This window comes from Oncorhynchus masou, unplaced genomic scaffold (genome assembly GCF_036934945.1).
Source record: "Oncorhynchus masou masou isolate Uvic2021 unplaced genomic scaffold, UVic_Omas_1.1 unplaced_scaffold_181, whole genome shotgun sequence".
In the NCBI taxonomy this organism is placed as follows: Eukaryota; Metazoa; Chordata; class Actinopteri; order Salmoniformes; family Salmonidae; genus Oncorhynchus; species Oncorhynchus masou.
Window position 1 is genome coordinate 24,535 of NW_027016550.1, and position 23,534 is coordinate 48,068.

At 53.7% G+C, this 23,534-nt stretch overlaps 1 protein-coding gene across 1 annotated transcript in view; it reads right to left on the reverse strand.

The window, feature by feature from the left end:
• Positions 1–23,534, reverse strand: part of LOC135538766 (epsin-2-like) — a 53,041-nt gene that overhangs the window by 5,020 nt on the left and 24,487 nt on the right. The window contains exons 5-8 of the mRNA XM_064964680.1: positions 13,591–13,703; positions 10,917–11,021; positions 6,442–6,553; positions 2,934–3,071 (exon numbers count right to left, since the gene is read on the reverse strand). Coding sequence (XP_064820752.1) covers positions 2,934–3,071; positions 6,442–6,553; positions 10,917–11,021; positions 13,591–13,703 — 468 coding nt within the window. The remainder of the gene's footprint in view (positions 1–2,933; positions 3,072–6,441; positions 6,554–10,916; positions 11,022–13,590; positions 13,704–23,534) is intronic.

The following is a 23,534-nucleotide window of genomic DNA, read 5'->3' on the forward strand; positions in this document are numbered from 1 at the left end:
CGACCGGGACCCCGCCCCCAATACCGACTGGGACCCCGCCCCCAATACCGACCGGGACCCCGCCCCCAATACCGACCGGGACCCCGCCCCCAATACCGACCGGGACCCCGCCCCCAATACCGACCGGGACCCCGCCCCCACACAACGGTCGTCAATACGACTAGGAGTGTACCTGTGGCTTCCGGACAACGAAAGAAAGTAGATTTGAAAACCAGTGGAAGAGGACAGACATGCTGGTTTCAACGGCCCACAAGGAAGTCTTGATGAAATAATTCCCTAAACATCTCAGGTTGGGTTTTGACGATGCTACTTTAAGGGTAAACCTCAAAACATGAACTAAAATATCCAGGTTTCAAACAATTGGCCGCTGTGAATTCTATTTAAATTTGAAAATAAGAATAGGCTTTTTCCATTAAGATTATTTTGGGCCAAAAGACAGCTACTACCGGCTAACTAAACCCTGGTGTTGAGGTGTAGGAGCCAGCTACTACCGGCTAACTAAAGCCTGGTGTTGAGGCGTAGGAGCCAGCTACTACCGGCTAACTAAACCCTGGTGTTGAGGTGTAGGAGCCAGCTACTACCGGCTAACTAAACCCTGGTGTTGAGGTGTACCAGCTACTACCGGCAAACTAAACCCTGGTGTTGAGGTGTAGGAGCCAGCTACTACCGGCTAACTAAACCCTGGTGTTGAGGTGTAGGAGCCAGCTACTACCGGCTAACTAAACCCTGGTGTTGAGGTGTAGGAGCCAGCAACTACCGGCTAACTAAACCCTGGTGTTGAGGTGTAGGAGCCAGCTACTACCGGCTAACTAAACCCTGGTGTTGAGGTGTAGGAGCCAGCTACTACCGGCTAACTAAACCCTGGTGTTGAGGTGTAGGAGCCAGCTACTACCGGCTAACTAAACCCTGGTGTTGAGGTGTAGGAGCCAGCTACTACCGGCTAACTAAACCCTGGTGTTGAGGTGTAGGAGCCAGCCACTACCGGCTAACTAAACCCTGGTGTTGAGGTGTAGGAGCCAGCTACTACCGGCTAACTAAACCCTGGTGTTGAGGTGTCGGAGCCAGCTACTACCGGCTAACTAAACCCTGGTGTTGAGGTGTACCGGCTACTACCGGCTAACTAAACCCTGGTGTTGAGGTGTAGGGGCTACTACCGGCTAACTAAACCCTGGTGTTGAGGTGTACCGGCTACTACCGGCTAACTAAACCCTGGTGTTGAGGTGTAGGAGCCAGCTACTACCGGCTAACTAAACCCTGGTGTTGAGGTGTAGGAGCCAGCTACTACCGGCTAACTAAACCCTGGTGTTGAGGTGTAGGAGCCAGCCACTACCGGCTAACTAAACCCTGGTGTTGAGGTGTAGGAGCCAGCCACTACCGGCTAACTAAACCCTGGTGTTGAGGTGTAGGAGCCAGCTACTACCGGCTAACTAAACCCTGGTGTTGAGGTGTAGGAGCCAGCTACTACCGGCTAAATAAACCCTGGTGTTGAGGTGTAGGAGCCAGCTACTACCGGCTAACTAAACCCTGGTGTTGAGGTGTAGGAGCCAGCCACTACCGGCTAACTAAACCCTGGTGTTGAGGTGTAGGAGCCAGCTACTACCGGCTAACTAAACCCTGGTGTTGAGGTGTCGGAGCCAGCTACTACCGGCTAACTAAACCCTGGTGTTGAGGTGTACCAGCTACTACCGGCTAACTAAACCCTGGTGTTGAGGTATAGGAGCCAGCTACTACCGGCTAACTAAACCCTGGTGTTGAGGTGTAGGAGCCAGCTACTACCGGCTAACTAAACCCTGGTGTTGAGGTGTAGGAGCCAGCTACTACCGGCTAACTAAACCCTGGTGTTGAGGTGTAGGAGCCAGCTACTACCGGCTAACTAAACCCTGGTGTTGAGGTGTAGGAGCAAGCTACTACCGGCTAACTAAACCCTGGTGTTGAGGTGTAGGAGCCAGCCACTACCGGCTAACTAAACCCTGGTGTTGAGGTGTAGGAGCCAGCTACTACCGGCTAACTAAACCCTGGTGTTGAGGTGTCGGAGCCAGCTACTACCGGCTAACTAAACCCTGGTGTTGAGGTGTACCAGCTACTACCGGCTAACTAAACCCTGGTGTTGAGGTGTAGGGGCTACTACCGGCTAACTAAACCCTGGTGTTGAGGTGTAGGAGCCAGCTACTACCGGCTAACTAAACCCCGGTGTTGAGGTGTAGGAGCCAGCTACTACCGGCTAACTAAACCCCGGTGTTGAGGTGTAGGAGCCAGCCACTACCGGCTAACTAAACCCTGGTGTTGAGGTGTACCAGCTACTACCGGCTAACTAAACCCTGGTGTTGAGGTGTAGGAGCCAGCTACTACCGGCTAACTAAACCCCGGTGTTGAGGTGTAGGAGCCAGCTACTACCGGCTAACTAAACCCCGGTGTTGAGGTGTAGGAGCCAGCTACTACCGGCTAACTAAACCCCGGTGTTGAGGTGTAGGAGCCAGCTACTACCGGCTAACTAAACCCTGGTGTTGAGGTGTAGGAGCCAGCTACTACCGGCTAACTAAACCCTGGTGTTGAGGTGTACCAGCTACTACCGGCTAACTAAACCCTGGTGTTGAGGTGTAGGAGCCAGCTAACTAAACCGCGGTGTTGAGGCGTAGGAGCCAGCAACTACCGGCTAACTAAACCCTGGTGTTGAGGTGTAGGAGCCAGCTACTACCGGCTAACTAAACCCTGGTGTTGAGGCGTAGGAGCCAGCTACTACCGGCTAACTAAACCCTGGTGTTGAGGTGTAGGAGCCAGCTACTACCAGCTAACTAAACCCTGGTGTTGAGGTGTAACAGCTACTACCGGCTAACTAAACCCTGGTGTTGAGGTGTAGGAGCCAGCTAACTAAACCCTGGTGTTGAGGTGTAACAGCTACTACCGGCTAACTAAACCCTGGTGTTGAGGTGTACCTGCGTAGGAGGTTCCTCCAGAACCCCAGGGGTCGGGAGCAGGGTTGGTTCCCCAGGGATCACTGCTCTTCATGGGGGAAACAGAGGAGGACGGGGGCCCCCAGGGGTCTACTGGAACCACTGGCTTTGGGGCTGCACCTGGACACACAGACACAACATGAGTCCCCCCCAGTAGACAGATGACAAGTCATTCCTGCTGTCTGTCACAATGCTGCTCCCTCGTTTTCAGATCACTACTGTTCTGGACCACTAACATCTCTCCCCCCCCTCTCCGTCCTCCCCCTCAGTCCCCCTCTCTCTCGCTCTCTCTCTCTCCCCCTCTCTGCCCCCCCCTCAGCCCCCCCCATCTCTCTACACCCCCGCGCCTCCCCCGCCTCTCTCTCCTCTCTGCCCCCCCTCAGCCCCCCCCCCCCCCTCTCTCTCTCTCCGTCCCCCCTCAATCCCCCCCCACTCTCTCTCCACCCCCCGCCTCTCCCCCCCATCTCTCTACACCCCCGCGCCTCCCCCGTGTCTCTCTCTCTCCCCCTCTCTGCCCCCCCTCAGCCCCCCCCCACTCTCTCTCTCTCCGTCCCCCCCTCTCAGTAGATATGTCAGGACCAGTATAGCAGCATTCCTGCTGAACAAAGAGCCACTGTTCTGACAACTGCAGGTGTAGAGGAGACAAAGACAGTCCCTGTCCCCTTTCCCCCCACTGGTCCCTGTCCCCTTTCCCCCCACTGGTCCCTGTCCCCTTTCCCCCCACTGGTCCCTGTCCCCTTTCCCCCCACTGGTCCCTGTCCCCTTTCCCCCACTGGTCCCTGTCCCCTTTCCCCCACTGGTCCCTGTCCCCTTCCCCCAGTGGTCCCTGTCCCTGTCCCCTTCCCCACTGGTCCAGTCCCTGTCCCCTTCCCCCACTGGTCCCTGTCCCCCCCCCCCACTGGTCCCTGTCCCCGTCCGCCACTGGCCCCTGACCCCGTCCGCCACTGGCCCCTGACCCCGTCCGCCACTGGCCCCTGACCCCTTCCCCCACTGGCCCCTGACCCCTTCCCCCACTGGCCCCTGTCCCCTTCCCCCACTGGTCCCTGTCCCCTTCCCCCACTGGTCCCTGTCCCCTTCCCCCACTGGTCCCTGTCCCCTTCCCCCACTGGTCCCTGTCCCCTTCCCCCACTGGTCCCTGTCCCCTTCCCCCACTGGTCCCTGTCCCTTCCGCCACTGGTCCAGTCCCTCTCCCCTTCCCCCATTGGTCCCTGTCCCCTTCCCCCACTGGTCCCTGTCCCTTCCGCCACTGGTCCAGTCCCTCTCCCCTTCCCCCACTGGTCCCTCTCCCCTTCCCCCACTGGTCCCTGTCCCCGTCCCCCACCGGTCCCTCTCCCCCGTCCCCACTGGTCCAGTCCCTGTCCCCTTCCCCCACTGGTCCCTGTCCCCTTCCCCCACTGGTCCCTGTCCCCTTCCCCCACCGGTCCCTGTCCCCTTCCCCCACTGGTCCCTGTCCCCTTCCCCCACCTGTCCCCTTCCCCCACCTGTCCCCTTCCCCCACCGGTCCCTGTCCCCTTCCCCCACCGGTCCCTGTCCCCTTCCCCCACCGGTCCCTGTCCCCTTCCCCCACTGGTCCCTGTCCCCTTCCCCCACTGGTCCCTGTCCCCTTTCCCCCACAGTCCCCTTCCCCACCTGTCCCCTTCCCCCACTGGTCCCTGTCCCCTTCCCCCACTGGTCCCTGTCCCCTTCCCCCACTGGTCCCTGTCCCCTTCCCCCACTGGTCCCTGTCCCCTTTCCCCCACAGTCCCCCTTCCCCCCACTGGTCCCTGTCCCCTTTCCCCCACAGTCCCCTTCCCCCACTGGTCCCTGTCCCCTTCCCCCACTGGTCCCTGTCCCCTTTCCCCCCACAGTCCCCTTCCCCCACCTGTCCCCTTCCCCCACTGGTCCCTGTCCCCTTCCCCCACTGGTCCCTGTCCCCTTCCCCCACTGGTCCCTGTCCCCTTCCCCCACTGGTCCCTGTCCCCTTTCCCCCACAGTCCCCTTCCCCCACTGGTCCCTATCCCCTTTCCCCCACAGTCCCCTTCCCCCACCGGTCCCCTTCCCCCCCCACTGGTCCCTGTCCCCTTCCCCCACCGGTCCCTGTCCCCCACTGGTCCCTGTCCCCCACTGGTCCCTGTCCCCTTCCCCCCACCGGTCCCTGTCCCCCACCGGTCCCTGTCCCCTTCCCCCACCGGTCCCTGTCCCCCACCGGTCCCTGTCCCCCCACCGGTCCCTGTCCCCTTCCCCCACCGGTCCCTGTCCCCCACCGGTCCCTGTCCCCCACCGGTCCCTGTCCCCCACCGGTCCCTGTCCCCCACCGGTCCCTGTCCCCTTCCCCCCACCGGTCCCTGTCCCCCACCGGTCCCTGTCCCCCACCGGTCCCTGTCCCCCACCGGTCCCTGTCCCCCACCGGTCCCTGTCCCCTTCCCCCACTGGTCCCTGTCCCCCACCGGTCCCTGTCCCCCACCGGTCCCTGTCCCCTTCCCCCACTGGTACCGTCCCTGATCTGTCTACTATTTACTAAAACATCTGTCTACTATTTACTAAAACAACATCATACTATTTAGAATGCAGTGTTCAGTAAAACTCAATACAGGAAGTCACACATATCAACATCCTGCTCCTACATACTGACAACGAGTCATTTAATGACCACTTGCATTGGTTCCACCCAGTGGTTCATTTGGGAACACCTCGTCCCCCTAATCTGGATTATCAGCTGTTGTATTGTGCCAGGGACTCCCAGTGGTTCATTTGGGAACACCTCGTCCCCCTAATCTGGATTATCAGCTGTTGTATTGTGCAAGGGACTCCCAGTGGTTCATTTGGGAACACCTCGTCCCCCTAATCTGGATTATTAGCTGCCCTAATCTGGATTATCAGCGTTTGTATTGTGCAAGGGACTCCCAGTGGTTCATTTGGGAACACCTCGTCCCCCTAATCTGGATTATTAGCTGTTGTATTGTGCCAGGGACTCCCAGTGGTTCATTTGGGAACAGCGTGTCCCCCTAATCTGGATTATCAGCTGTTGTATTGTGCCAGGGACTCCCAGTGGTTCATTTGGGAACAGTTCGTCCCCCTAATCTGGATTATCAGCTGTTGTATTGTGCCAGGGACTCCCAGTGGTTCATTTGGGAACAGTTCGTCCCCCTAATCTGGATTATTAGCTGTTGTATTGTGCCAGGGACTCCCAGTGGTTCATTTGGGAACAGTTCGTCCCCCTAATCTGGATTATCAGCTGTTGTCAAACATATGTTGATATCAAAAAGACGACTCTCTTACTAATTAGTGATGCAGTGAATTCTACTAGATGAAAACCCTCAAAATGAGTTTTACATCCTGGCATTTAAAAGCACTCCATTATCTACATTTCACATACTATAAAACATTATATTTTCACATTACCAAAATACCTGCTATTTAGAGCACAAGTACGAGTATTCAGACACGGTGTGTGTGTGTGTGTGTGTGTGTGTGTGTGTGTGTGTGTGTGTGTGTGTGTGTGTGTGTGTACCGTAGGCCTGCCAGGGGTCTGGTGTGGCGGCAGCGCCTCCTCTCGCCCCCCAGGGGTCGGCCGAATCCGATTCTGGAACATCCATCAGATCCAACAGAGAGGACTGGGCCTGCTGGGAGGAGAGAGAGAGATGACCACCCATTAGATCCTAACAGAGAGGACTGGGCCTGCTGGGAGGAGAGAGAGAGATGACCATCCATTAGATCCTAACAGAGAGGACAGGGCCTGCTGGGAGGAGAGAGAGAGATGACCACCCATTAGATCCTAACAGAGAGGACTGGGCCTGCTGGGAGGAGAGAGAGAGATGACCATCCATTAGATCCTAACAGAGAGGACTGGGCCTGCTGGGAGGAGAGAGAGAGATGACCACACATTAGATCCTAACAGAGAGGACTGGGCCTGCTGGGAGGAGAGAGAGAGAGAGAGAGAGATGACCACCCATTAGATCCTAACAGAGAGGACTGGGCCTGCTGGGAGGAGAGAGAGAGATGACCACCCATTAGATCCTAACAGAGAAGACTGGGCCTGCTGGGAGGAGAGAGAGAGATGACCACCCATTAGATCCTAACAGAGAGGACTGGGCCTGCTGGGAGGAGAGAGAGAGATGACCACCCATTAGATCCTAACAGAGAGGACTGGGCCTGCTGGGAGGAGAGAGAGAGATGACCACCCATTAGATCCTAACAGAGAGGACTGGGCCTGCTGGGAGGAGAGAGAGAGAGATGACCACCCATTAGATACTAACAGAGAGGACTGGGCCTGCTGGGAGGAGAGAGAGAGATGACCACCCATTAGATCCTAACAGAGAGGACTGGGCCTGCTGGGAGGAGAGAGAGAGATGACCACCCATTAGATCCTAACAGAGTGGACTGGGCCTGCTGGGAGGAGAGAGAGAGATGACCACCCATTAGATCCTAACAGAGAGGACTGGGCCTGCTGGGAGGAGAGAGAGAGATGACCACCCATTAGATACTAACAGAGAGGACTGGGCCTGCTGGGAGGAGAGAGAGAGATGACCACCCATTAGATCCTAACAGAGAGGACTGGGCCTGCTGGGAGGAGAGAGAGAGATGACCACCCATTAGATCCTAACAGAGAGGACTGGGCCTGCTGGGAGGAGAGAGAGAGATGACCACCCATTAGATCCTAACAGAGAGGACTGGGCCTGCTGGGAGGAGAGAGAGAGATGACCACCCATTAGATCCTAACAGAGAGGACTGGGCCTGCTGGGAGGAGAGAGAGAGATGACCACCCATTAGATCCTAACAGAGAGGACTGGGCCTGCTGGGAGGAGAGAGAGAGATGACCACCCATTAGATCCTAACAGAGAGGACTGGGCCTGCTGGGAGGAGAGAGAGAGATGACCACCCATTAGATCCTAACAGAGAGGACTGGGCCTGCTGGGAGGAGAGAGAGAGATGACCACCCATTAGATCCTAACAGAGAGGACAGGGCCTGCTGGGAGGAGAGAGAGAGAGAGATGACCACCCATTAGATCCTAACAGAGAGGACTGGGCCTGCTGGGAGGAGAGAGAGATGACCACCCATTAGATCCTAACAGAGAGGACTGGGCCTGCTGGGAGGAGAGAGAGAGAGAGATGACCACCCATTAGATCCTAACAGAGAGGACTGGGCCTGCTGGGAGGAGAGAGAGATGACCACCCATTAGATCCTAACAGAGAGGACAGGGCCTGCTGGGAGGAGAGAGAGAGAGAGATGACCACCCATTAGATCCTAACAGAGAGGACTGGGCCTGCTGGGAGGAGAGAGAGAGAGATGACCACCCATTAGATACTAACAGAGAGGACTGGGCCTGCTGGGAGGAGAGAGAGAGAGATGACCACCCATTAGATCCTAACAGAGAGGACTGGGCCTGCTGGGAGGAGAGAGAGAGATGACCACCCATTAGATCCTAACAGAGAGGACTGGGCCTGCTGGGAGGAGAGAGAGAGAGATGACCACCCATTAGATCCTAACAGAGAGGACTGGGCCTGCTGGGAGGAGAGAGAGATGACCACCCATTAGATCCTAACAGAGAGGACAGGGCCTGCTGGGAGGAGAGAGAGAGATGACCACCCATTAGATCCTAACAGAGAGGACTGGGCCTGCTGGGAGGAGAGAGAGAGACCACCCATTAGATCCTAACAGAGAGGACTGGGCCTGCTGGGAGGAGAGAGAGATGACCACCCATTAGATCCTAACAGAGAGGACTGGGCCTGCTGGGAGGAGAGAGAGAGAGATGACCACCCATTAGATCCTAACAGAGAGGACTGGGCCTGCTGGGAGGAGAGAGAGATGACCACCCATTAGATCCTAACAGAGAGGACAGGGCCTGCTGGGAGGAGAGAGAGAGAGAGAGATGACCACACATTAGATCCTAACAGAGAGGACTGGGCCTGCTGGGAGGAGAGAGAGATGACCACCCATTAGATCCTAACAGAGAGGACAGGGCCTGCTGGGAGGAGAGAGAGAGATGACCACCCATTAGATCCTAACAGAGAGGACAGGGCCTGCTGGGAGGAGAGAGAGAGAGATGACCACCCATTAGATCCTAACAGAGAAGACTGGGCCTGCTGGGAGGAGAGAGAGAGATGACCACCCATTAGATCCTAACAGAGAGGACTGGGCCTGCTGGGAGGAGAGAGAGAGATGACCACCCATTAGATCCTAACAGAGAGGACTGGGCCTGCTGGGAGGAGAGAGAGAGATGACCACCCATTAGATCCTAACAGAGAGGACTGGGCCTGCTGGGAGGAGAGAGAGAGATGACCACCCATTAGATCCTAACAGAGAGGACTGGGCCTGCTGGGAGGAGAGAGAGAGATGACCACCCATTAGATCCTAACAGAGAGGACTGGGCCTGCTGGGAGGAGAGAGAGAGAGAGATGACCACCCATTAGATCCTAACAGAGAGGACTGGGCCTGCTGGGAGGAGAGAGAGATGACCACCCATTAGATCCTAACAGAGAGGACTGGGCCTGCTGGGAGGAGAGAGAGAGAGATGACCACCCATTAGATCCTAACAGAGAGGACTGGGCCTGCTGGGAGGAGAGAGAGAGAGAGATGACCACCCATTAGATCCTAACAGAGAGGACTGGGCCTGCTGGGAGGAGAGAGAGAGAGATGACCACCCATTAGATCCTAACAGAGAGGACTGGGCCTGCTGGGAGGAGAGAGAGAGAGAGAGATGACCACCCATTAGATCCTAACAGAGAGGACTGGGCCTGCTGGGAGGAGAGAGAGAGAGAGATGACCACCCATTAGATCCTAACAGAGAGGACTGGGCCTGCTGGGAGGAGAGAGAGAGAGATGACCACCCATTAGATCCTAACAGAGAGGACTGGGCCTGCTGGGAGGAGAGAGAGAGAGAGATGACCACCCATTAGATCCTAACAGAGAGGACTGGGCCTGCTGGGAGGAGAGAGAGAGATGACCACCCATTAGATCCTAACAGAGAGGACTGGGCCTGCTGGGAGGAGAGAGAGAGAGAGAGATGACCACCCATTAGATCCTAACAGAGAGGACTGGGCCTGCTGGGAGGAGAGAGAGAGAGATGACCACCCATTAGATCCTAACAGAGAGGACAGGGCCTGCTGGGAGGAGAGAGAGAGATGACCACCCATTAGATCCTAACAGAGAGGACTGGGCCTGCTGGGAGGAGAGAGAGAGATGACCACCCATTAGATCCTAACAGAGAGGACTGGGCCTGCTGGGAGGAGAGAGAGAGAGGACCACACATTAGATCCTAACAGAGAGGACTGGGCCTGCTGGGAGGAGAGAGAGAGAGATGACCACCCATTAGATCCTAACAGAGAGGACTGGGCCTGCTGGGAGGAGAGAGAGATGACCACCCATTAGATCCTAACAGAGAGGACTGGGCCTGCTGGGAGGAGAGAGAGAGATGACCACCCATTAGATCCTAACAGAGAGGACTGGGCCTTCTGAGAGGAAAGAGAGAGAGAGATGACCACACATTAGATCCTAACAGAGAGGACTGGGCCTGCTGGGAGGAGAGAGAGAGATGACCACCCATTAGATCCTAACAGAGAGGACTGGGCCTGCTGGGAGGAGAGAGAGAGAGATGACCACCCATTAGATCCTAACAGAGAGGACTGGGCCTGCTGGGAGGAGAGAGAGAGATGACCACCCATTAGATCCTAACAGAGAGGACTGGGCCTGCTGGGAGGAGAGAGAGATGACCACCCATTAGATCCTAACAGAGAGGACTGGGCCTGCTGGGAGGAGAGAGAGATGACCACCCATTAGATCCTAACAGAGAGGACTGGGCCTGCTGGGAGGAGAGAGAGAGAGATGACCACCCATTAGATCCTAACAGAGAGGACTGGGCCTGCTGGGAGGAGAGAGAGAGATGACCACCCATTAGATCCTAACAGAGAGGACTGGGCCTGCTGGGAGGAGAGCCATAACATGGGAAACACTGAGATGGTTCTCTGTCTGTAGTTGTCTGTCTGTACCTCTCTCTTCTTCTTCTCTAGTTTCCCAGCGAGGGCTTTTCCTTTACGACTCTCCTCCAGGGCCATCTGGAGTCTCAGGTCATCTCCCCGACGCATCCTGTCCTCCTACACAGGGAGAGACAGGGACACAGAGAGAGACAGGGACACAGAGAGAGACAGGGACACAGAGAGAGACAGGGACACAGAGAGAGACAGGGACACAGAGAGAGACAGGGACACAGAGAGAGACAGGGACACAGAGAGAGACAGGGACACAGAGAGAGACAGGGACACAGAGAGAGACAGGGACACAGAGAGAGACAGGGACACAGAGAGAGACAGGGACACAGAGAGAGACAGGGTCACAGAGAGAGACAGGGTCACAGAGAGAGAGAGAGACAGGGACACAGAGAGAGAGAGAGACAGGGACACAGAGAGAGAGAGAGACAGGGACACAGAGAGAGAGAGAGACAGGGACACAGAGAGAGAGAGAGACAGGGACACAGAGAGAGAGAGACAGGGACACAGAGAGAGAGAGAGACAGGGACACAGAGAGAGAGAGAGAGACAGGGACACAGAGAGAGAGAGAGACAGGGACACAGAGAGAGAGAGAGACAGGGACACAGAGAGAGAGAGAGACAGGGACACAGAGAGAGAGAGAGACAGGGACACAGAGAGAGAGAGACCTAGACAGGGACACAGAGAGAGAGAGAGACAGGGACACAGAGAGAGAGAGAGACAGGGACACAGAGAGAGAGAGAGACAGGGACACAGAGAGAGAGAGAGACAGGGACACAGAGAGAGAGAGAGACGCGCAGGGAGCGAGAGAGAGACGCGCAGGGAGCGAGAGAGAGACGCGCAGGGAGCGAGAGAGAGACGCGCAGGGAGCGAGAGAGAGACGCAGGGAGCGAGAGAGACGCGCAGGGAGCGAGAGAGAGACGCGCAGGAGCGAGAGAGAGACGCGCAGGGAGCGAGAGAGAGACGCGCAGGGAGCGAGAGAGAGACGCGCAGGGAGCGAGAGAGACGCGCAGGGAGCGAGAGAGAGACGCGCAGGGAGCGAGAGAGAGACGCGCAGGGAGCGAGAGAGAGAGCAGAGCGAGAGAGAGACGCGCAGGGAGCGAGAGAGACGCGCAGGGAGCGAGAGAGAGACGGCGCAGGGAGCGAGAGAGAGACGCGCAGGGAGCGAGAGAGAGACGCAAGGGAGCGAGAGAGAGACGCGCAGGGAGCGAGAGAGAGACGCGCAGGAGCGAGAGAGAGACGCGCAGGGAGCGAGAGAGAGACGCGCAGGGAGCGAGAGACGCGCAGGGAGCGAGAGAGAGACGCGCAGGGAGCGAGAGAGAGACGCAGGGAGCGAGAGAGAGACGCGCAGGGAGCGAGAGAAGACGCGCAGGGAGCGAGAGAGACGCGCAGGGAGCGAGAGAGAGACGCGCAGGGAGCGAGAGAGAGACGCGCAGGAGCGAGAGAGAGACGCGCAGGGAGCGAGAGAGAGACGCGCAGGGAGCGAGAGAGAGACGCGCAGGGAGCGAGAGAGAGAGACGCGCAGGGAGCGAGAGAGAGAGACGCGCACGGAGCGAGAGAGACGCGCAGGGAGCGAAGAGACGCAAGGGAGCGAGAGAGAGACGCAGGGAGCGAGAGAGAGACGCGCAGGGAGCGAGAGAGAGACGCGCAGGGAGCGAGAGAGAGACGCGCATGGAGCGAGAGAGAGCGCGCAGGAGCGAGAGAGAGGCGCGCAGGGAGCGAGAGAGAGAGACGCGCAGGGAGCGAGAGAGGCGCGCAGGGAGAGAGAGAGAGGCGCGCAGGGAGCGAGAGAGGCGCAAAGGGAGCGAGAGAGGCGCGCAGGGAGCGAGAGAGGCGCGCAGGAGCGAGAGAGAGACGCGCAGGAGCGAGAGAGAGGCGCAGGAGCGAGAGAGAGACGCGCAGGGAGCGAGAGAGAGACGCGCAGGGAGCGAGAGAGAGACGCGCAGGGAGCGAGAGAGAGACGCGCAGGGAGCGAGAGAGAGACGCGCGCAGGGAGCGAGAGAGACGCGCAGGGAGCGAGAGAGAGACGCGCAGGGAGCGAGAGAGAGGCGCGCAGGGAGCGAGAGAGAGGCACGCAGGTAGAGAGAGAGACACGCAGGTAGAGAGAGAGACACGCAGGGAGCGAGAGAGACACACGCAGGGAGAGAGAGACACGCAGGGAGCGAGAGAGAGAGGCGCAGGGAGCGAGAGACACACACGCAGGTAGAGAGAGACACACGCAGGGAGCGAGAGAGACACACGCAGGGAGAGAGACACGCAGGGAGCGAGAGAGAGACACAGGGAGCGAGAGAGAGACACAGGGAGCGAGAGAGACACACAGGGAGCGAGAGAGACACACGCAGGGAGAGAGAGACACGCAGGGAGCGAGAGAGAGACACAGGGAGCGAGAGAGACACACAGGGAGCGAGAGAGACACACAGGGAGCGAGAGAGACACACAGGGAGCGAGAGAGACACACAGGGAGCGAGAGAGACACACAGGGAGCGAGAGAGACACACAGGGAGCGAGAGAGACACAGAGAGAGAGAGAGAGACACAGAGAGAGAGAGAGAGACACAGAGAGAGAGACACAGAGAGAGAGAGACAGTTTACATCACGCCACGAAGTGGTAGGCCACACAAGCTCATAGAACGTGTGTGTGTGTGTGTGTGTGTGTGTGTGTGTGTGTGTGTGTGTACCTGTTCTGCAGCCTCTCTGCTCATGGCCAGGGCTAGCTGCAGCTGTAGCTCCTCCTCTCCGCTGGTCTGGGGGCGGGCCTGCTCCAACTCTGAGCCTGGAACCGGAGACGTGGCTACACACACACACACCAGACACACCAGACACACGTTAGACATCAGCAGAACAGACACTGTTGTACTAGACTAGAGAGATCTAACAGACAACATTATGACTGCTAAACTACACACACACACACACACACACACACACACACACACACACACACACACACACAGCTATGAGACTGTGGCTGGAAACAGTGAGTGTGTTGTTTCCGTGGGAACAGAGGCGGGGGCGGGAGTAGACGACGACAGCATGGTCGGAGACCGATGACATCATACATTTTCTACTTTCGGTCTGCCTTGCTTTGCTGCCTCTCCCACTCTTCACCCCCTCCCCTTCCCCCTCTGTATGTCCCGTCTCCCCCTGCAGTACCACGAACGGCCTTCCATTGGAGTTACTCAATGAAAGGGGGCAGCACTGAGCCGTCTCTTCCTGCAGTACCATGAACGGCCTTCCATTGGAGTTACTCAATGAAAGGGGGCAGCACTAAGCCGTCTCTTCCTGCAGTACCATGAACGGCCTTCCATTGGAGTTACTCAATGAAAGGGGGCAGCACTAAGCCGTCTCCCCCTGCAGTACCACGAACGGCCTTCCATTGGAGTTACTCAATGAAAGGGGGCAGCACTGAGCCGTCTCCCCCTGCAGTACCCCTGACGGCCTTCCATTGGAGTTACTCAATGAAAGGGGCAGCACTGAGCCGTCTCCTCCTGCAGTACCACGAACGGCCTTCCATTGGAGTTACTCAATGAAAGGGGGCAGCACTAAGCCGTCTCCCCCTGCAGTACCACGAACGGCCTTCCATTGGAGTTACTCAATGAAAGGGGGCAGCACTGAGCCGTCTCCACCTGCAGTACCACGAACGGCCTTCCATTGGAGTTACTCAATGAAAGGGGGCAGCACTGAGCCGTCTCCCCCTGCAGTACCACGAACGGCCTTCCATTGGAGTTACTCAATGAAAGGGGGCAGCACTGAGCCGTCTCCTCCTGCAGTACCACGAACGGCCTTCCATTGGAGTTACTCAATGAAAGGGGGCAGCACTGAGCCGTCTCCTCCTGCAGTACCACGAACGGCCTTCCATTGGAGTTACTCAATGAAAGGGGGCAGCACTAAGCCGTCTCCCCCTGCAGTACCACGAACGGCCTTCCATTGGAGTTACTCAATGAAAGGGGGCAGCACTAAGCCGTCTCCCCTGCAGTACCACGGACGGCCTTCCATTGGAGTTACTCAATGAAAGGGGGCAGCACTGAGCCGTCTCCCCTGCAGTACCACGGACGGCCTTCCATTGGAGTTACTCAATGAAAGGGGCAGCACTGAGCCGTCTCCCCCTGCAGTACCACGGTCGGCCTTCCATTGGAGTTACTCAATGAAAGGGGGCAGCACTGAGCCGTCTCCCCCTGCAGTACCCCTGACGGCCTTCCATTGGAGTTACTCAATGAAAGGGGCAGCACTGAGCCGTCTCCCCTGCAGTACCACGGTCGGACTTCCATTGGAGTTACTCAATGAAAGGGGGCAGCACTGAGCCGTCTCCCCTGCAGTACCCTGACGGCCTTCCATTGGAGTTACTCAATGAAAGGGGCAGCACTGAGCCGTCTCCCCCCTGCAGTACCACGGACGGCCTTCCATTGGAGTTACTCAATGAAAGGGGCAGCACTGAGCCGTCTCCTCCTGCAGTACCCCTGACGGCCTTCCATTGGAGTTACTCAATGTAAGGGGGCAGCACTGAGCCGTCTCCTCCTGCAGTACCCCTGACGGCCTTCCATTGGAGTTACTCAATGAAAGGGGCAGCACTGAGCCGTCTCCCCCTGCAGTACCACGGACGGCCTTCCATTGGAGTTACTCAATGAAAGGGGCAGCACTGAGCCCGTCTACCCCTGCAGTACCACGGACGGCCTTCCATTGGAGTTACTCAATGAAAGGGGGCAGCACTGAGCCGTCTCCCCCTGCAGTACCAAGGACGGCCTTCCATTGGAGTTACTCAATGAAAGGGGGCAGCACTGAGCCGTCTCCTCCTGCAGTACCCCTGACGGCCTTCCATTGGAGTTACTCAATGAAAGGGGGCAGCACTGAGCCGTCTCCCCCTGCAGTACCACGGACGGCCTTCCATTGGAGTTACTCAATGAAAGGGGGCAGCACTGAGCCGTCTTTACAAAGACTTTCGTCCGAACCCGACATATTCAGTCAGACTCCATCCTAACCCACTACTACTATCCGCAGAGTACGACCCTGCCTCACACAGGAAGCGGCGCAGGTCCTAATCCAGGCACTTGTCATCTCCCGTCTGGATTACTGCAACTCGCTGTTGGCTGGGCTCCCTGCCTGTGCCATTAAACCCCTACAACTCATCCAGAACGCCGCAGCCCGTCTGGTGTTCAACCTTCCCAAGTTCTCTCACGTCACCCCGCTCCTCCGCTCTCTCCACTGGCTTCCAGTTGAAGCTCGCATCCGCTACAAGACCATGGTGCTTGCCTACGGAGCTGTGAGGGGAACGGCACCGCAGTACCTCCAGGCTCTGATCAGGCCCTACACCCAAACAAGGGCACTGCGTTCATCCACCTCTGGCCTGCTCGCCTCCCTACCATTGAGGAAGTACAGTTCCCGCTCAGCCCAGTCAAAACTGTTCGCTGCTCTGGCCCCCCAATGGTGGAACAAACTCCCTCACGACGCCAGGACAGCGGAGTCAATCACCACCTTCCGGAGACACCTGAAACCCCACCTCTTCAAGGAATACCTAGGATAAGATAAGTAATCCTTCTCACCACCCCCCCCTTAATGATTTAGATGCACTATTGTAAAGTGGCTGTTCCACTGGATGTCAGAAGGTGAATTCACCAATTTGTAAGTCGCTCTGGATAAGAGCGTCTGCTAAATGACTTAAATGTAAATGTAAATGTACATATTCAGACTCCATCCTAACCCACTACATATTCAGACTCCATCCTAACCCACTACATATTCAGTCAGACTCCATCCTAACCCACTACATATTCAGTCAGACTCCATCCTAACCCACTACATATTCAGTCAGACTCCATCCTAAACCACTACATATTCAGTCAGACTCCATCCTAACCCACTACATATTCAGTCAGACTCCATCCTAACCCACTACATATTCAGTCAGACTCCATCCTAACCCACTACATATTCAGTCAGACTCCATCCTAACCCACTACATATTCAGACTCCATCCTAACCCACTACATATTCAGTCAGACTCCATCCTAACCCACTACATATTCAGTCAGATTGAGACTCCATCCTAACCCACTACATATTCAGTCAGACTCCATCCTAACCCACTACATATTCAGTCAGACTCCATCCTAACCCACTACATATTCAGACTCCATCCTAACCCACTACATATTCAGTCAGACTCCATCCTAACCCACTACATATTCAGTCAGACTCCATCCTAACCCACTACATATTCAGTCAGACTCCATCCTAACCCACTACATATTCAGACTCCATCCTAACCCACTACATATTCAGTCAGACTCCATCCTAACCCACTACATATTCAGTCAGATTGAGACTCCATCCTAACCCACTACATATTCAGTCTGACTCCATCCTAACCCACTACATATTCAGTCAGATTGAGACTCCATCCTAACCCACTACATATTCAGTCAGATTGAGACTCCATCCTAACCCACTACATATTCAGTCAGACTCCATCCTAACCCACTACATATTCAGTCAGACTCCATCCTAACCCACTACATATTCAGTCAGACTCCATCCTAACCCACTACATATTCAGACTCCATCCTAACCCACTACATATTCAGTCAGACTCCATCCTAACCCACTACATATTCAGTCAGATTGAGACTCCATCCTAACCCACTACATATTCAGTCTGACTCCATCCTAACCCACTACATATTCAGTCAGATTGAGACTCCATCCTAACCCACTACATATTCAGTCAGATTGAGACTCCATCCTAACCCACTACATATTCAGTCAGACTCCATCCTAACCCACTACATATTCAGACTCCATCCTAACCCACTACATATTCAGTCAGACTCCATCCTAACCCACTACATATTCAGTCAGATTGAGACTCCATCCTAACCCACTACATATTCAGTCAGACTCCATCCTAACCCACTACATATTCAGTCAGACTCCATCCTAACCCACTACATATTCAGACTCCATCCTAACCCACTACATATTCAGTCAGACTCCATCCTTACCCACTACATATTCAGACTCCATCCTAACCCACTACATATTCAGTCAGACTCCATCCTAACCCACTACATATTCAGTCAGACTCCATACTAACCCACTACATATTCAGTCAGACTCCATCCTAACCCACTACATATTCAGTCAGACTCCATCCTAACCCACTACATATTCAGTCAGACTCCATCCTAACCCACTACATATTCAGTCAGACTCCATACTAACCCACTACATATTCAGTCAGACTCCATCCTAACCCACTACATATTCAGTCAGACTCCATCCTAACCCACTACATATTCAGTCAGACTCCATCCTAACCCACTACATATTCAGTCAGACTCCATCCTAACCCACTACATATTCAGTCAGACTCCATCCTAACCCACTACATATTCAGACTCCATCCTAACCCACTACATATTCAGTCTGATTGAGACTTCATCCTAACCCACTACATATTCAGTCAGACTCCATCCTTACCCACTACATATTCAGTCAGACTCCATCCTAACCCACTACATATTCAGTCAGACTCCATCCTAACCCACTACATATTCAGACTCCATCCTAACCCACTACATATTCAGTCAGATTGAGACTCCAGCCAGTCAGCCAGCCAATCAGCCAGTCAGTCAGTCAGTCAGTCAGCCAGTCAACAGACAGCCAGTAGGCCAGTCAGTCAGCCAGTCAACAGACAGCCAGTAGGCCAGTCAGCCAGCCAGCCAGCCAGCCAGTCAGTCAGCTATCCTAGTGATGTATAAATATAGCTCCAGTATCTCAGTAGAACAAAAAATGAAAAAGGAAAAATCAAAAATAAACTGCATTTAAATCCTGGAAATAATAAATATGCTAATGAAGTACGAACCCTGTCTCCGCCCCTCTCTCCCTGTCTCCGCCCCTCTCTCCCTGTCTCCGCCCCTCTCTCCCTGTCTCCGCCCCTCTCTCCCTGTGTCTCATAGACACTACACACTATAACCTGACCATCTACTGATACATTATACTGACCCTGTCTCATAGACACTACACACTATAACCTGACCATCTACTGACCCTGTCTCATAGACACTACACACTATAACCTGACCATCTACTGATACATTACACTAACCCTGTCTCATAGACACTACACACTATAACCTGACCATCTACTGATACATTATACTAACCCTGTCTCATAGACACTACACACTATAACCTGACCATCTACTGATACATTACACTAACCCTGTCTCATAGACACTACACACTATAACCTGACCATCTACTGATACATTATACTAACCCTGTCTCATAGACACTACACACTATAACCTGACCATTATACTAACCCTGTCTCATAGACACTACACACTATAACCTGACCATCTACTGACCCTGTCTCATAGACACTACACACTATAACCTGACCATCTACTGACCCTGTCTCATAGACACTACACACTATAACCTGACCATCTACAGATACATTATACTGACCCTGTCTCATAGACACTACACACTATAACCTGACCATCTACTGATACATTATACTAACCCTGTCTCATAGACACTACACACTATAACCTGACCATCTACTGACCCTGTCTCATAGACACTACACACTATAACCTGACCATCTACTGATACATTATACTGACCCTGTCTCATAGACACTACACACTATAACCTGACCATCTACTGATACATTATACTAACCCTGTCTCATAGACACTACACACTATAACCTGACCATCTACTGATACATTATACTAACCCTGTCTCATAGACACTACACACTATAACCTGACCATCTACTGATACATTATACTAACCCTGTCTCATAGACACTACACACTATAACCTGACCATCTACTAACCCTGTCTCATAGACACTACACACTATAACCTGACCATCTACTGATACATTATACTAACCCTGTCTCATAGACACTACACACTATAACCTGACCATCTACTGATACATTATACTAACCCTGTCTCATAGACACTACACACTATAACCTGACCATCTACTGATACATTATACTAACCCTGTCTCATAGACACTACACACTATAACCTGACCATCTACTGATACATTATACTAACCCTGTCTCATAGACACTACACACTATAACCTGACCATCTACTGATACATTATACTAACCCTGTCTCATAGACACTACACACTATAACCTGACCATTATACTAACCCTGTCTCATAGACACTACACACTATAACCTGACCATCTACTGATACATTACACTAACCCTGTCTCATAGACACTACACACTATAACCTGACCATCTACTGATACATTATACTAACCCTGTCTCATAGACACTACACACTATAACCTGACCATCTACTGACCCTGTCTCATAGACACTACACACTATAACCTGACCATCTACTGATACATTATACTAACCCTGTCTCATAGACACTACACACTATAACCTGACCATCTACTGATACATTACACTAACCCTGTCTCATAGACACTACACACTATAACCTGACCATCTACTGATACATTATACTAACCCTGTCTCATAGACACTACACACTATAACCTGACCATCTACTGATACATTATACTAACCCTGTCTCATAGACACTACACACTATAACCTGACCATCTACTGACCCTGTCTCATAGACACTACACACTATAACCTGACCACCTACTGATACATTATACTAACCCTGTCTCATAGACACTACACACTATAACCTGACCATCTACTGATACTAACCCTGTCTCATAGACACTACACACTATAACCTGACCATCTACTGATACATTATACTAACCCTGTCTCATAGACACTACACACTATAACCTGACCATCTACTGACCCTGTCTCATAGACACTACACACTATAACCTGACCATCTACTGATACATTATACTAACCCTGTCTCATAGACACTACACACTATAACCTGACCATCTACTGATACATTATACTAACCCTGTCTCATAGACACTACACACTATAACCTGACCATCTACTGATACATTATACTAACCCTGTCTCATAGACACTACACACTATAACCTGACCATCTACTGATACATTATACTAACCCTGTCTCATAGACACTACACACCATAACCTGACCATCTACTGACCCTGTCTCATAGACACTACACACTATAACCTGACCATCTACTGATACTAACCCTGTCTCATAGACACTACACACTATAACCTGACCATCTACTGATACTAACCCTGTCTCATAGACACTACACACTATAACCTGACCATCTACTGTTACATTATACTAACCCTGTCTCATAGACACTACACACTATAACCTGACCATCTACTGATACATTATACTAACCCTGTCTCATAGACACTACACACTATAACCTGACCATCTACTAACCCTGTCTCATAGACACTACACACTATAACCTGACCATCTACTGTTACATTATACTAACCCTGTCTCATAGACACTACACACTATAACCTGACCATCTACTGATACATTATACTAACCCTGTCTCATAGACACTACACACTATAACCTGACCATCTACTGATACATTATACTAACCCTGTCTCATAGACACTACACACTATAACCTGACCATCTACTGTTACATTATACTAACCCTGTCTCATAGACACTACACACTATAACCTGACCATCTACTGATACATTATACTGACCCTGTCTCATAGACACTACACACTATAACCTGACCATCTACTGATACATTATACTAACCCTGTCTCATAGACACTACACACTATAACCTGACCATCTACTGACCCTGTCTCATAGACACTACACACTATAACCTGACCATCTACTGATACATTATACTGACCCTGTCTCATAGACACTACACACTATAACCTGACCATCTACTGACCCTGTCTCATAGACACTACACACTATAACCTGACCATCTACTGACCCTGTCTCATAGACACTACACACTATAACCTGACCATCTACTGACCCTGTCTCATAGACACTACACACCTGGTATTATAACCTCATTGTATTAACCCTGAGGAGAGGGAGAGACCAATGAGACGCCAGAGGAGAGAGAGAGGGAGTCACTCCTTGGTGAACAATACGCAGAACCTTCCAATGTCTGGAATCTCAAAAATGTTCCCTGGCAACACCCTCCAGCCCCACTCTCATTGGCCAGTGCCTGTCCAGCCTCGTTTCTATTGGCTGATCTCTGCTTCCTTCAGAGGAGGATGATGATGATGATTCAGCTGCTACAGTTTCCACCACATGTATCATAACCACACACACACACACACACACACACACACACACGGAGGTGAGACCTTGGAGCTCCACTGCTGTGACCTAAAGGTCAGAGGTCAGAGGTGACTGGGGCCAGAGGGAGAGGAACAGTTGTTTCTTCTCTCTCCGTGTGAAGGAGGGATAAACACAGAGGGGGGGAAGAACAGACTCCAGTCACGTGAAGGAGGGAAGGGGAACAGACTCCAGTAGGGTGAAGGAGGGAACAGACTCCAGTCACGTGAAGGAGGGAACAGACACCAGTCACGTGAAGGAGGGAAGGGGAACAGACTCCAGTCACGTGAAGGAGGGAAGGGGAACAGACTCCAGTAGGGTGAAGGAGGGAAGGGGAACAGACTCCAGTCACGTGAAGGAGGGAAGGGGAACAGACTCCAGTCACGTGAAGGAGGGAAGGGGAACAGACTCCAGTCACGTGAAGGAGGGAAGGGGAACAGACTCCAGTCACGTGAAGGAGGGAAGAACAGACTCCAGTAGGGTGAAGGAGGGAAGGAGAACAGACTCCAGTCACGTGAAGGGGAGAACAGACACCAGTCACGTGAAGGAGGGAAGGGGACCAGACTCCAGTCACGTGAAGGAGGGAAGAACAGACTCCAGTCACGTGAAGGAGGGAACAGACTCCAGTCACGTGAAGGAGGGAAGGAGAACAGACTCCAGTCACGTGAAGGAGGGAAGAACAGACTCCAGTCACGTGAAGGAGGGAATAGACTCCAGTCACGTGAAGGAGGGAAGGAGAACAGACTCCAGTCACGTGAAGGAGGGAACAGACTCTAGTCACGTGAAGGAGGGAAGAACAGACTCCAGTCACGTGAAGGGGGGACCAGACTCCAGTCACGTGAAGGAAGGAACAGACTCCAGTCACGTGAAGGGGGGACCAGACTCCAGTCACGTGAAGGGGGGACCAGACTCCAGTCACGTGAAGGGGGGACCAGACTCCAGTCACGTGAAGGGGGGACCAGACTCCAGTCACGTGAAGGGGGGACCAGACTCCAGTCACGTGAAGGGGGGACCAGACTCCAGTCACGTGAAGGGGGACCAGACTCCAGTCACGTGAAGGGGGGACCAGACTCCAGTCACGTGAAGGGGGGACCAGACTCCAGTCACGTGAAGGGGGAAGGGGACCAGACTCCAGTCAAGTGAAGGGGGAAGGGGACCAGACTCCAGTCACGTGAATGAGGGAAGGAGAACAGACACCAGTCACGTGAAGGAGGGAAGGGGAACAGACTCCAGTCACGTGAAGGGGGGAACAGACTCCAGTCACGTGAAGGGGGACCAGACTCCAGTCACGTGAAGGGGGGACCAGACTCCAGTCACGTGAAGGGGGGACCAGACTCCAGTCACGTGAAG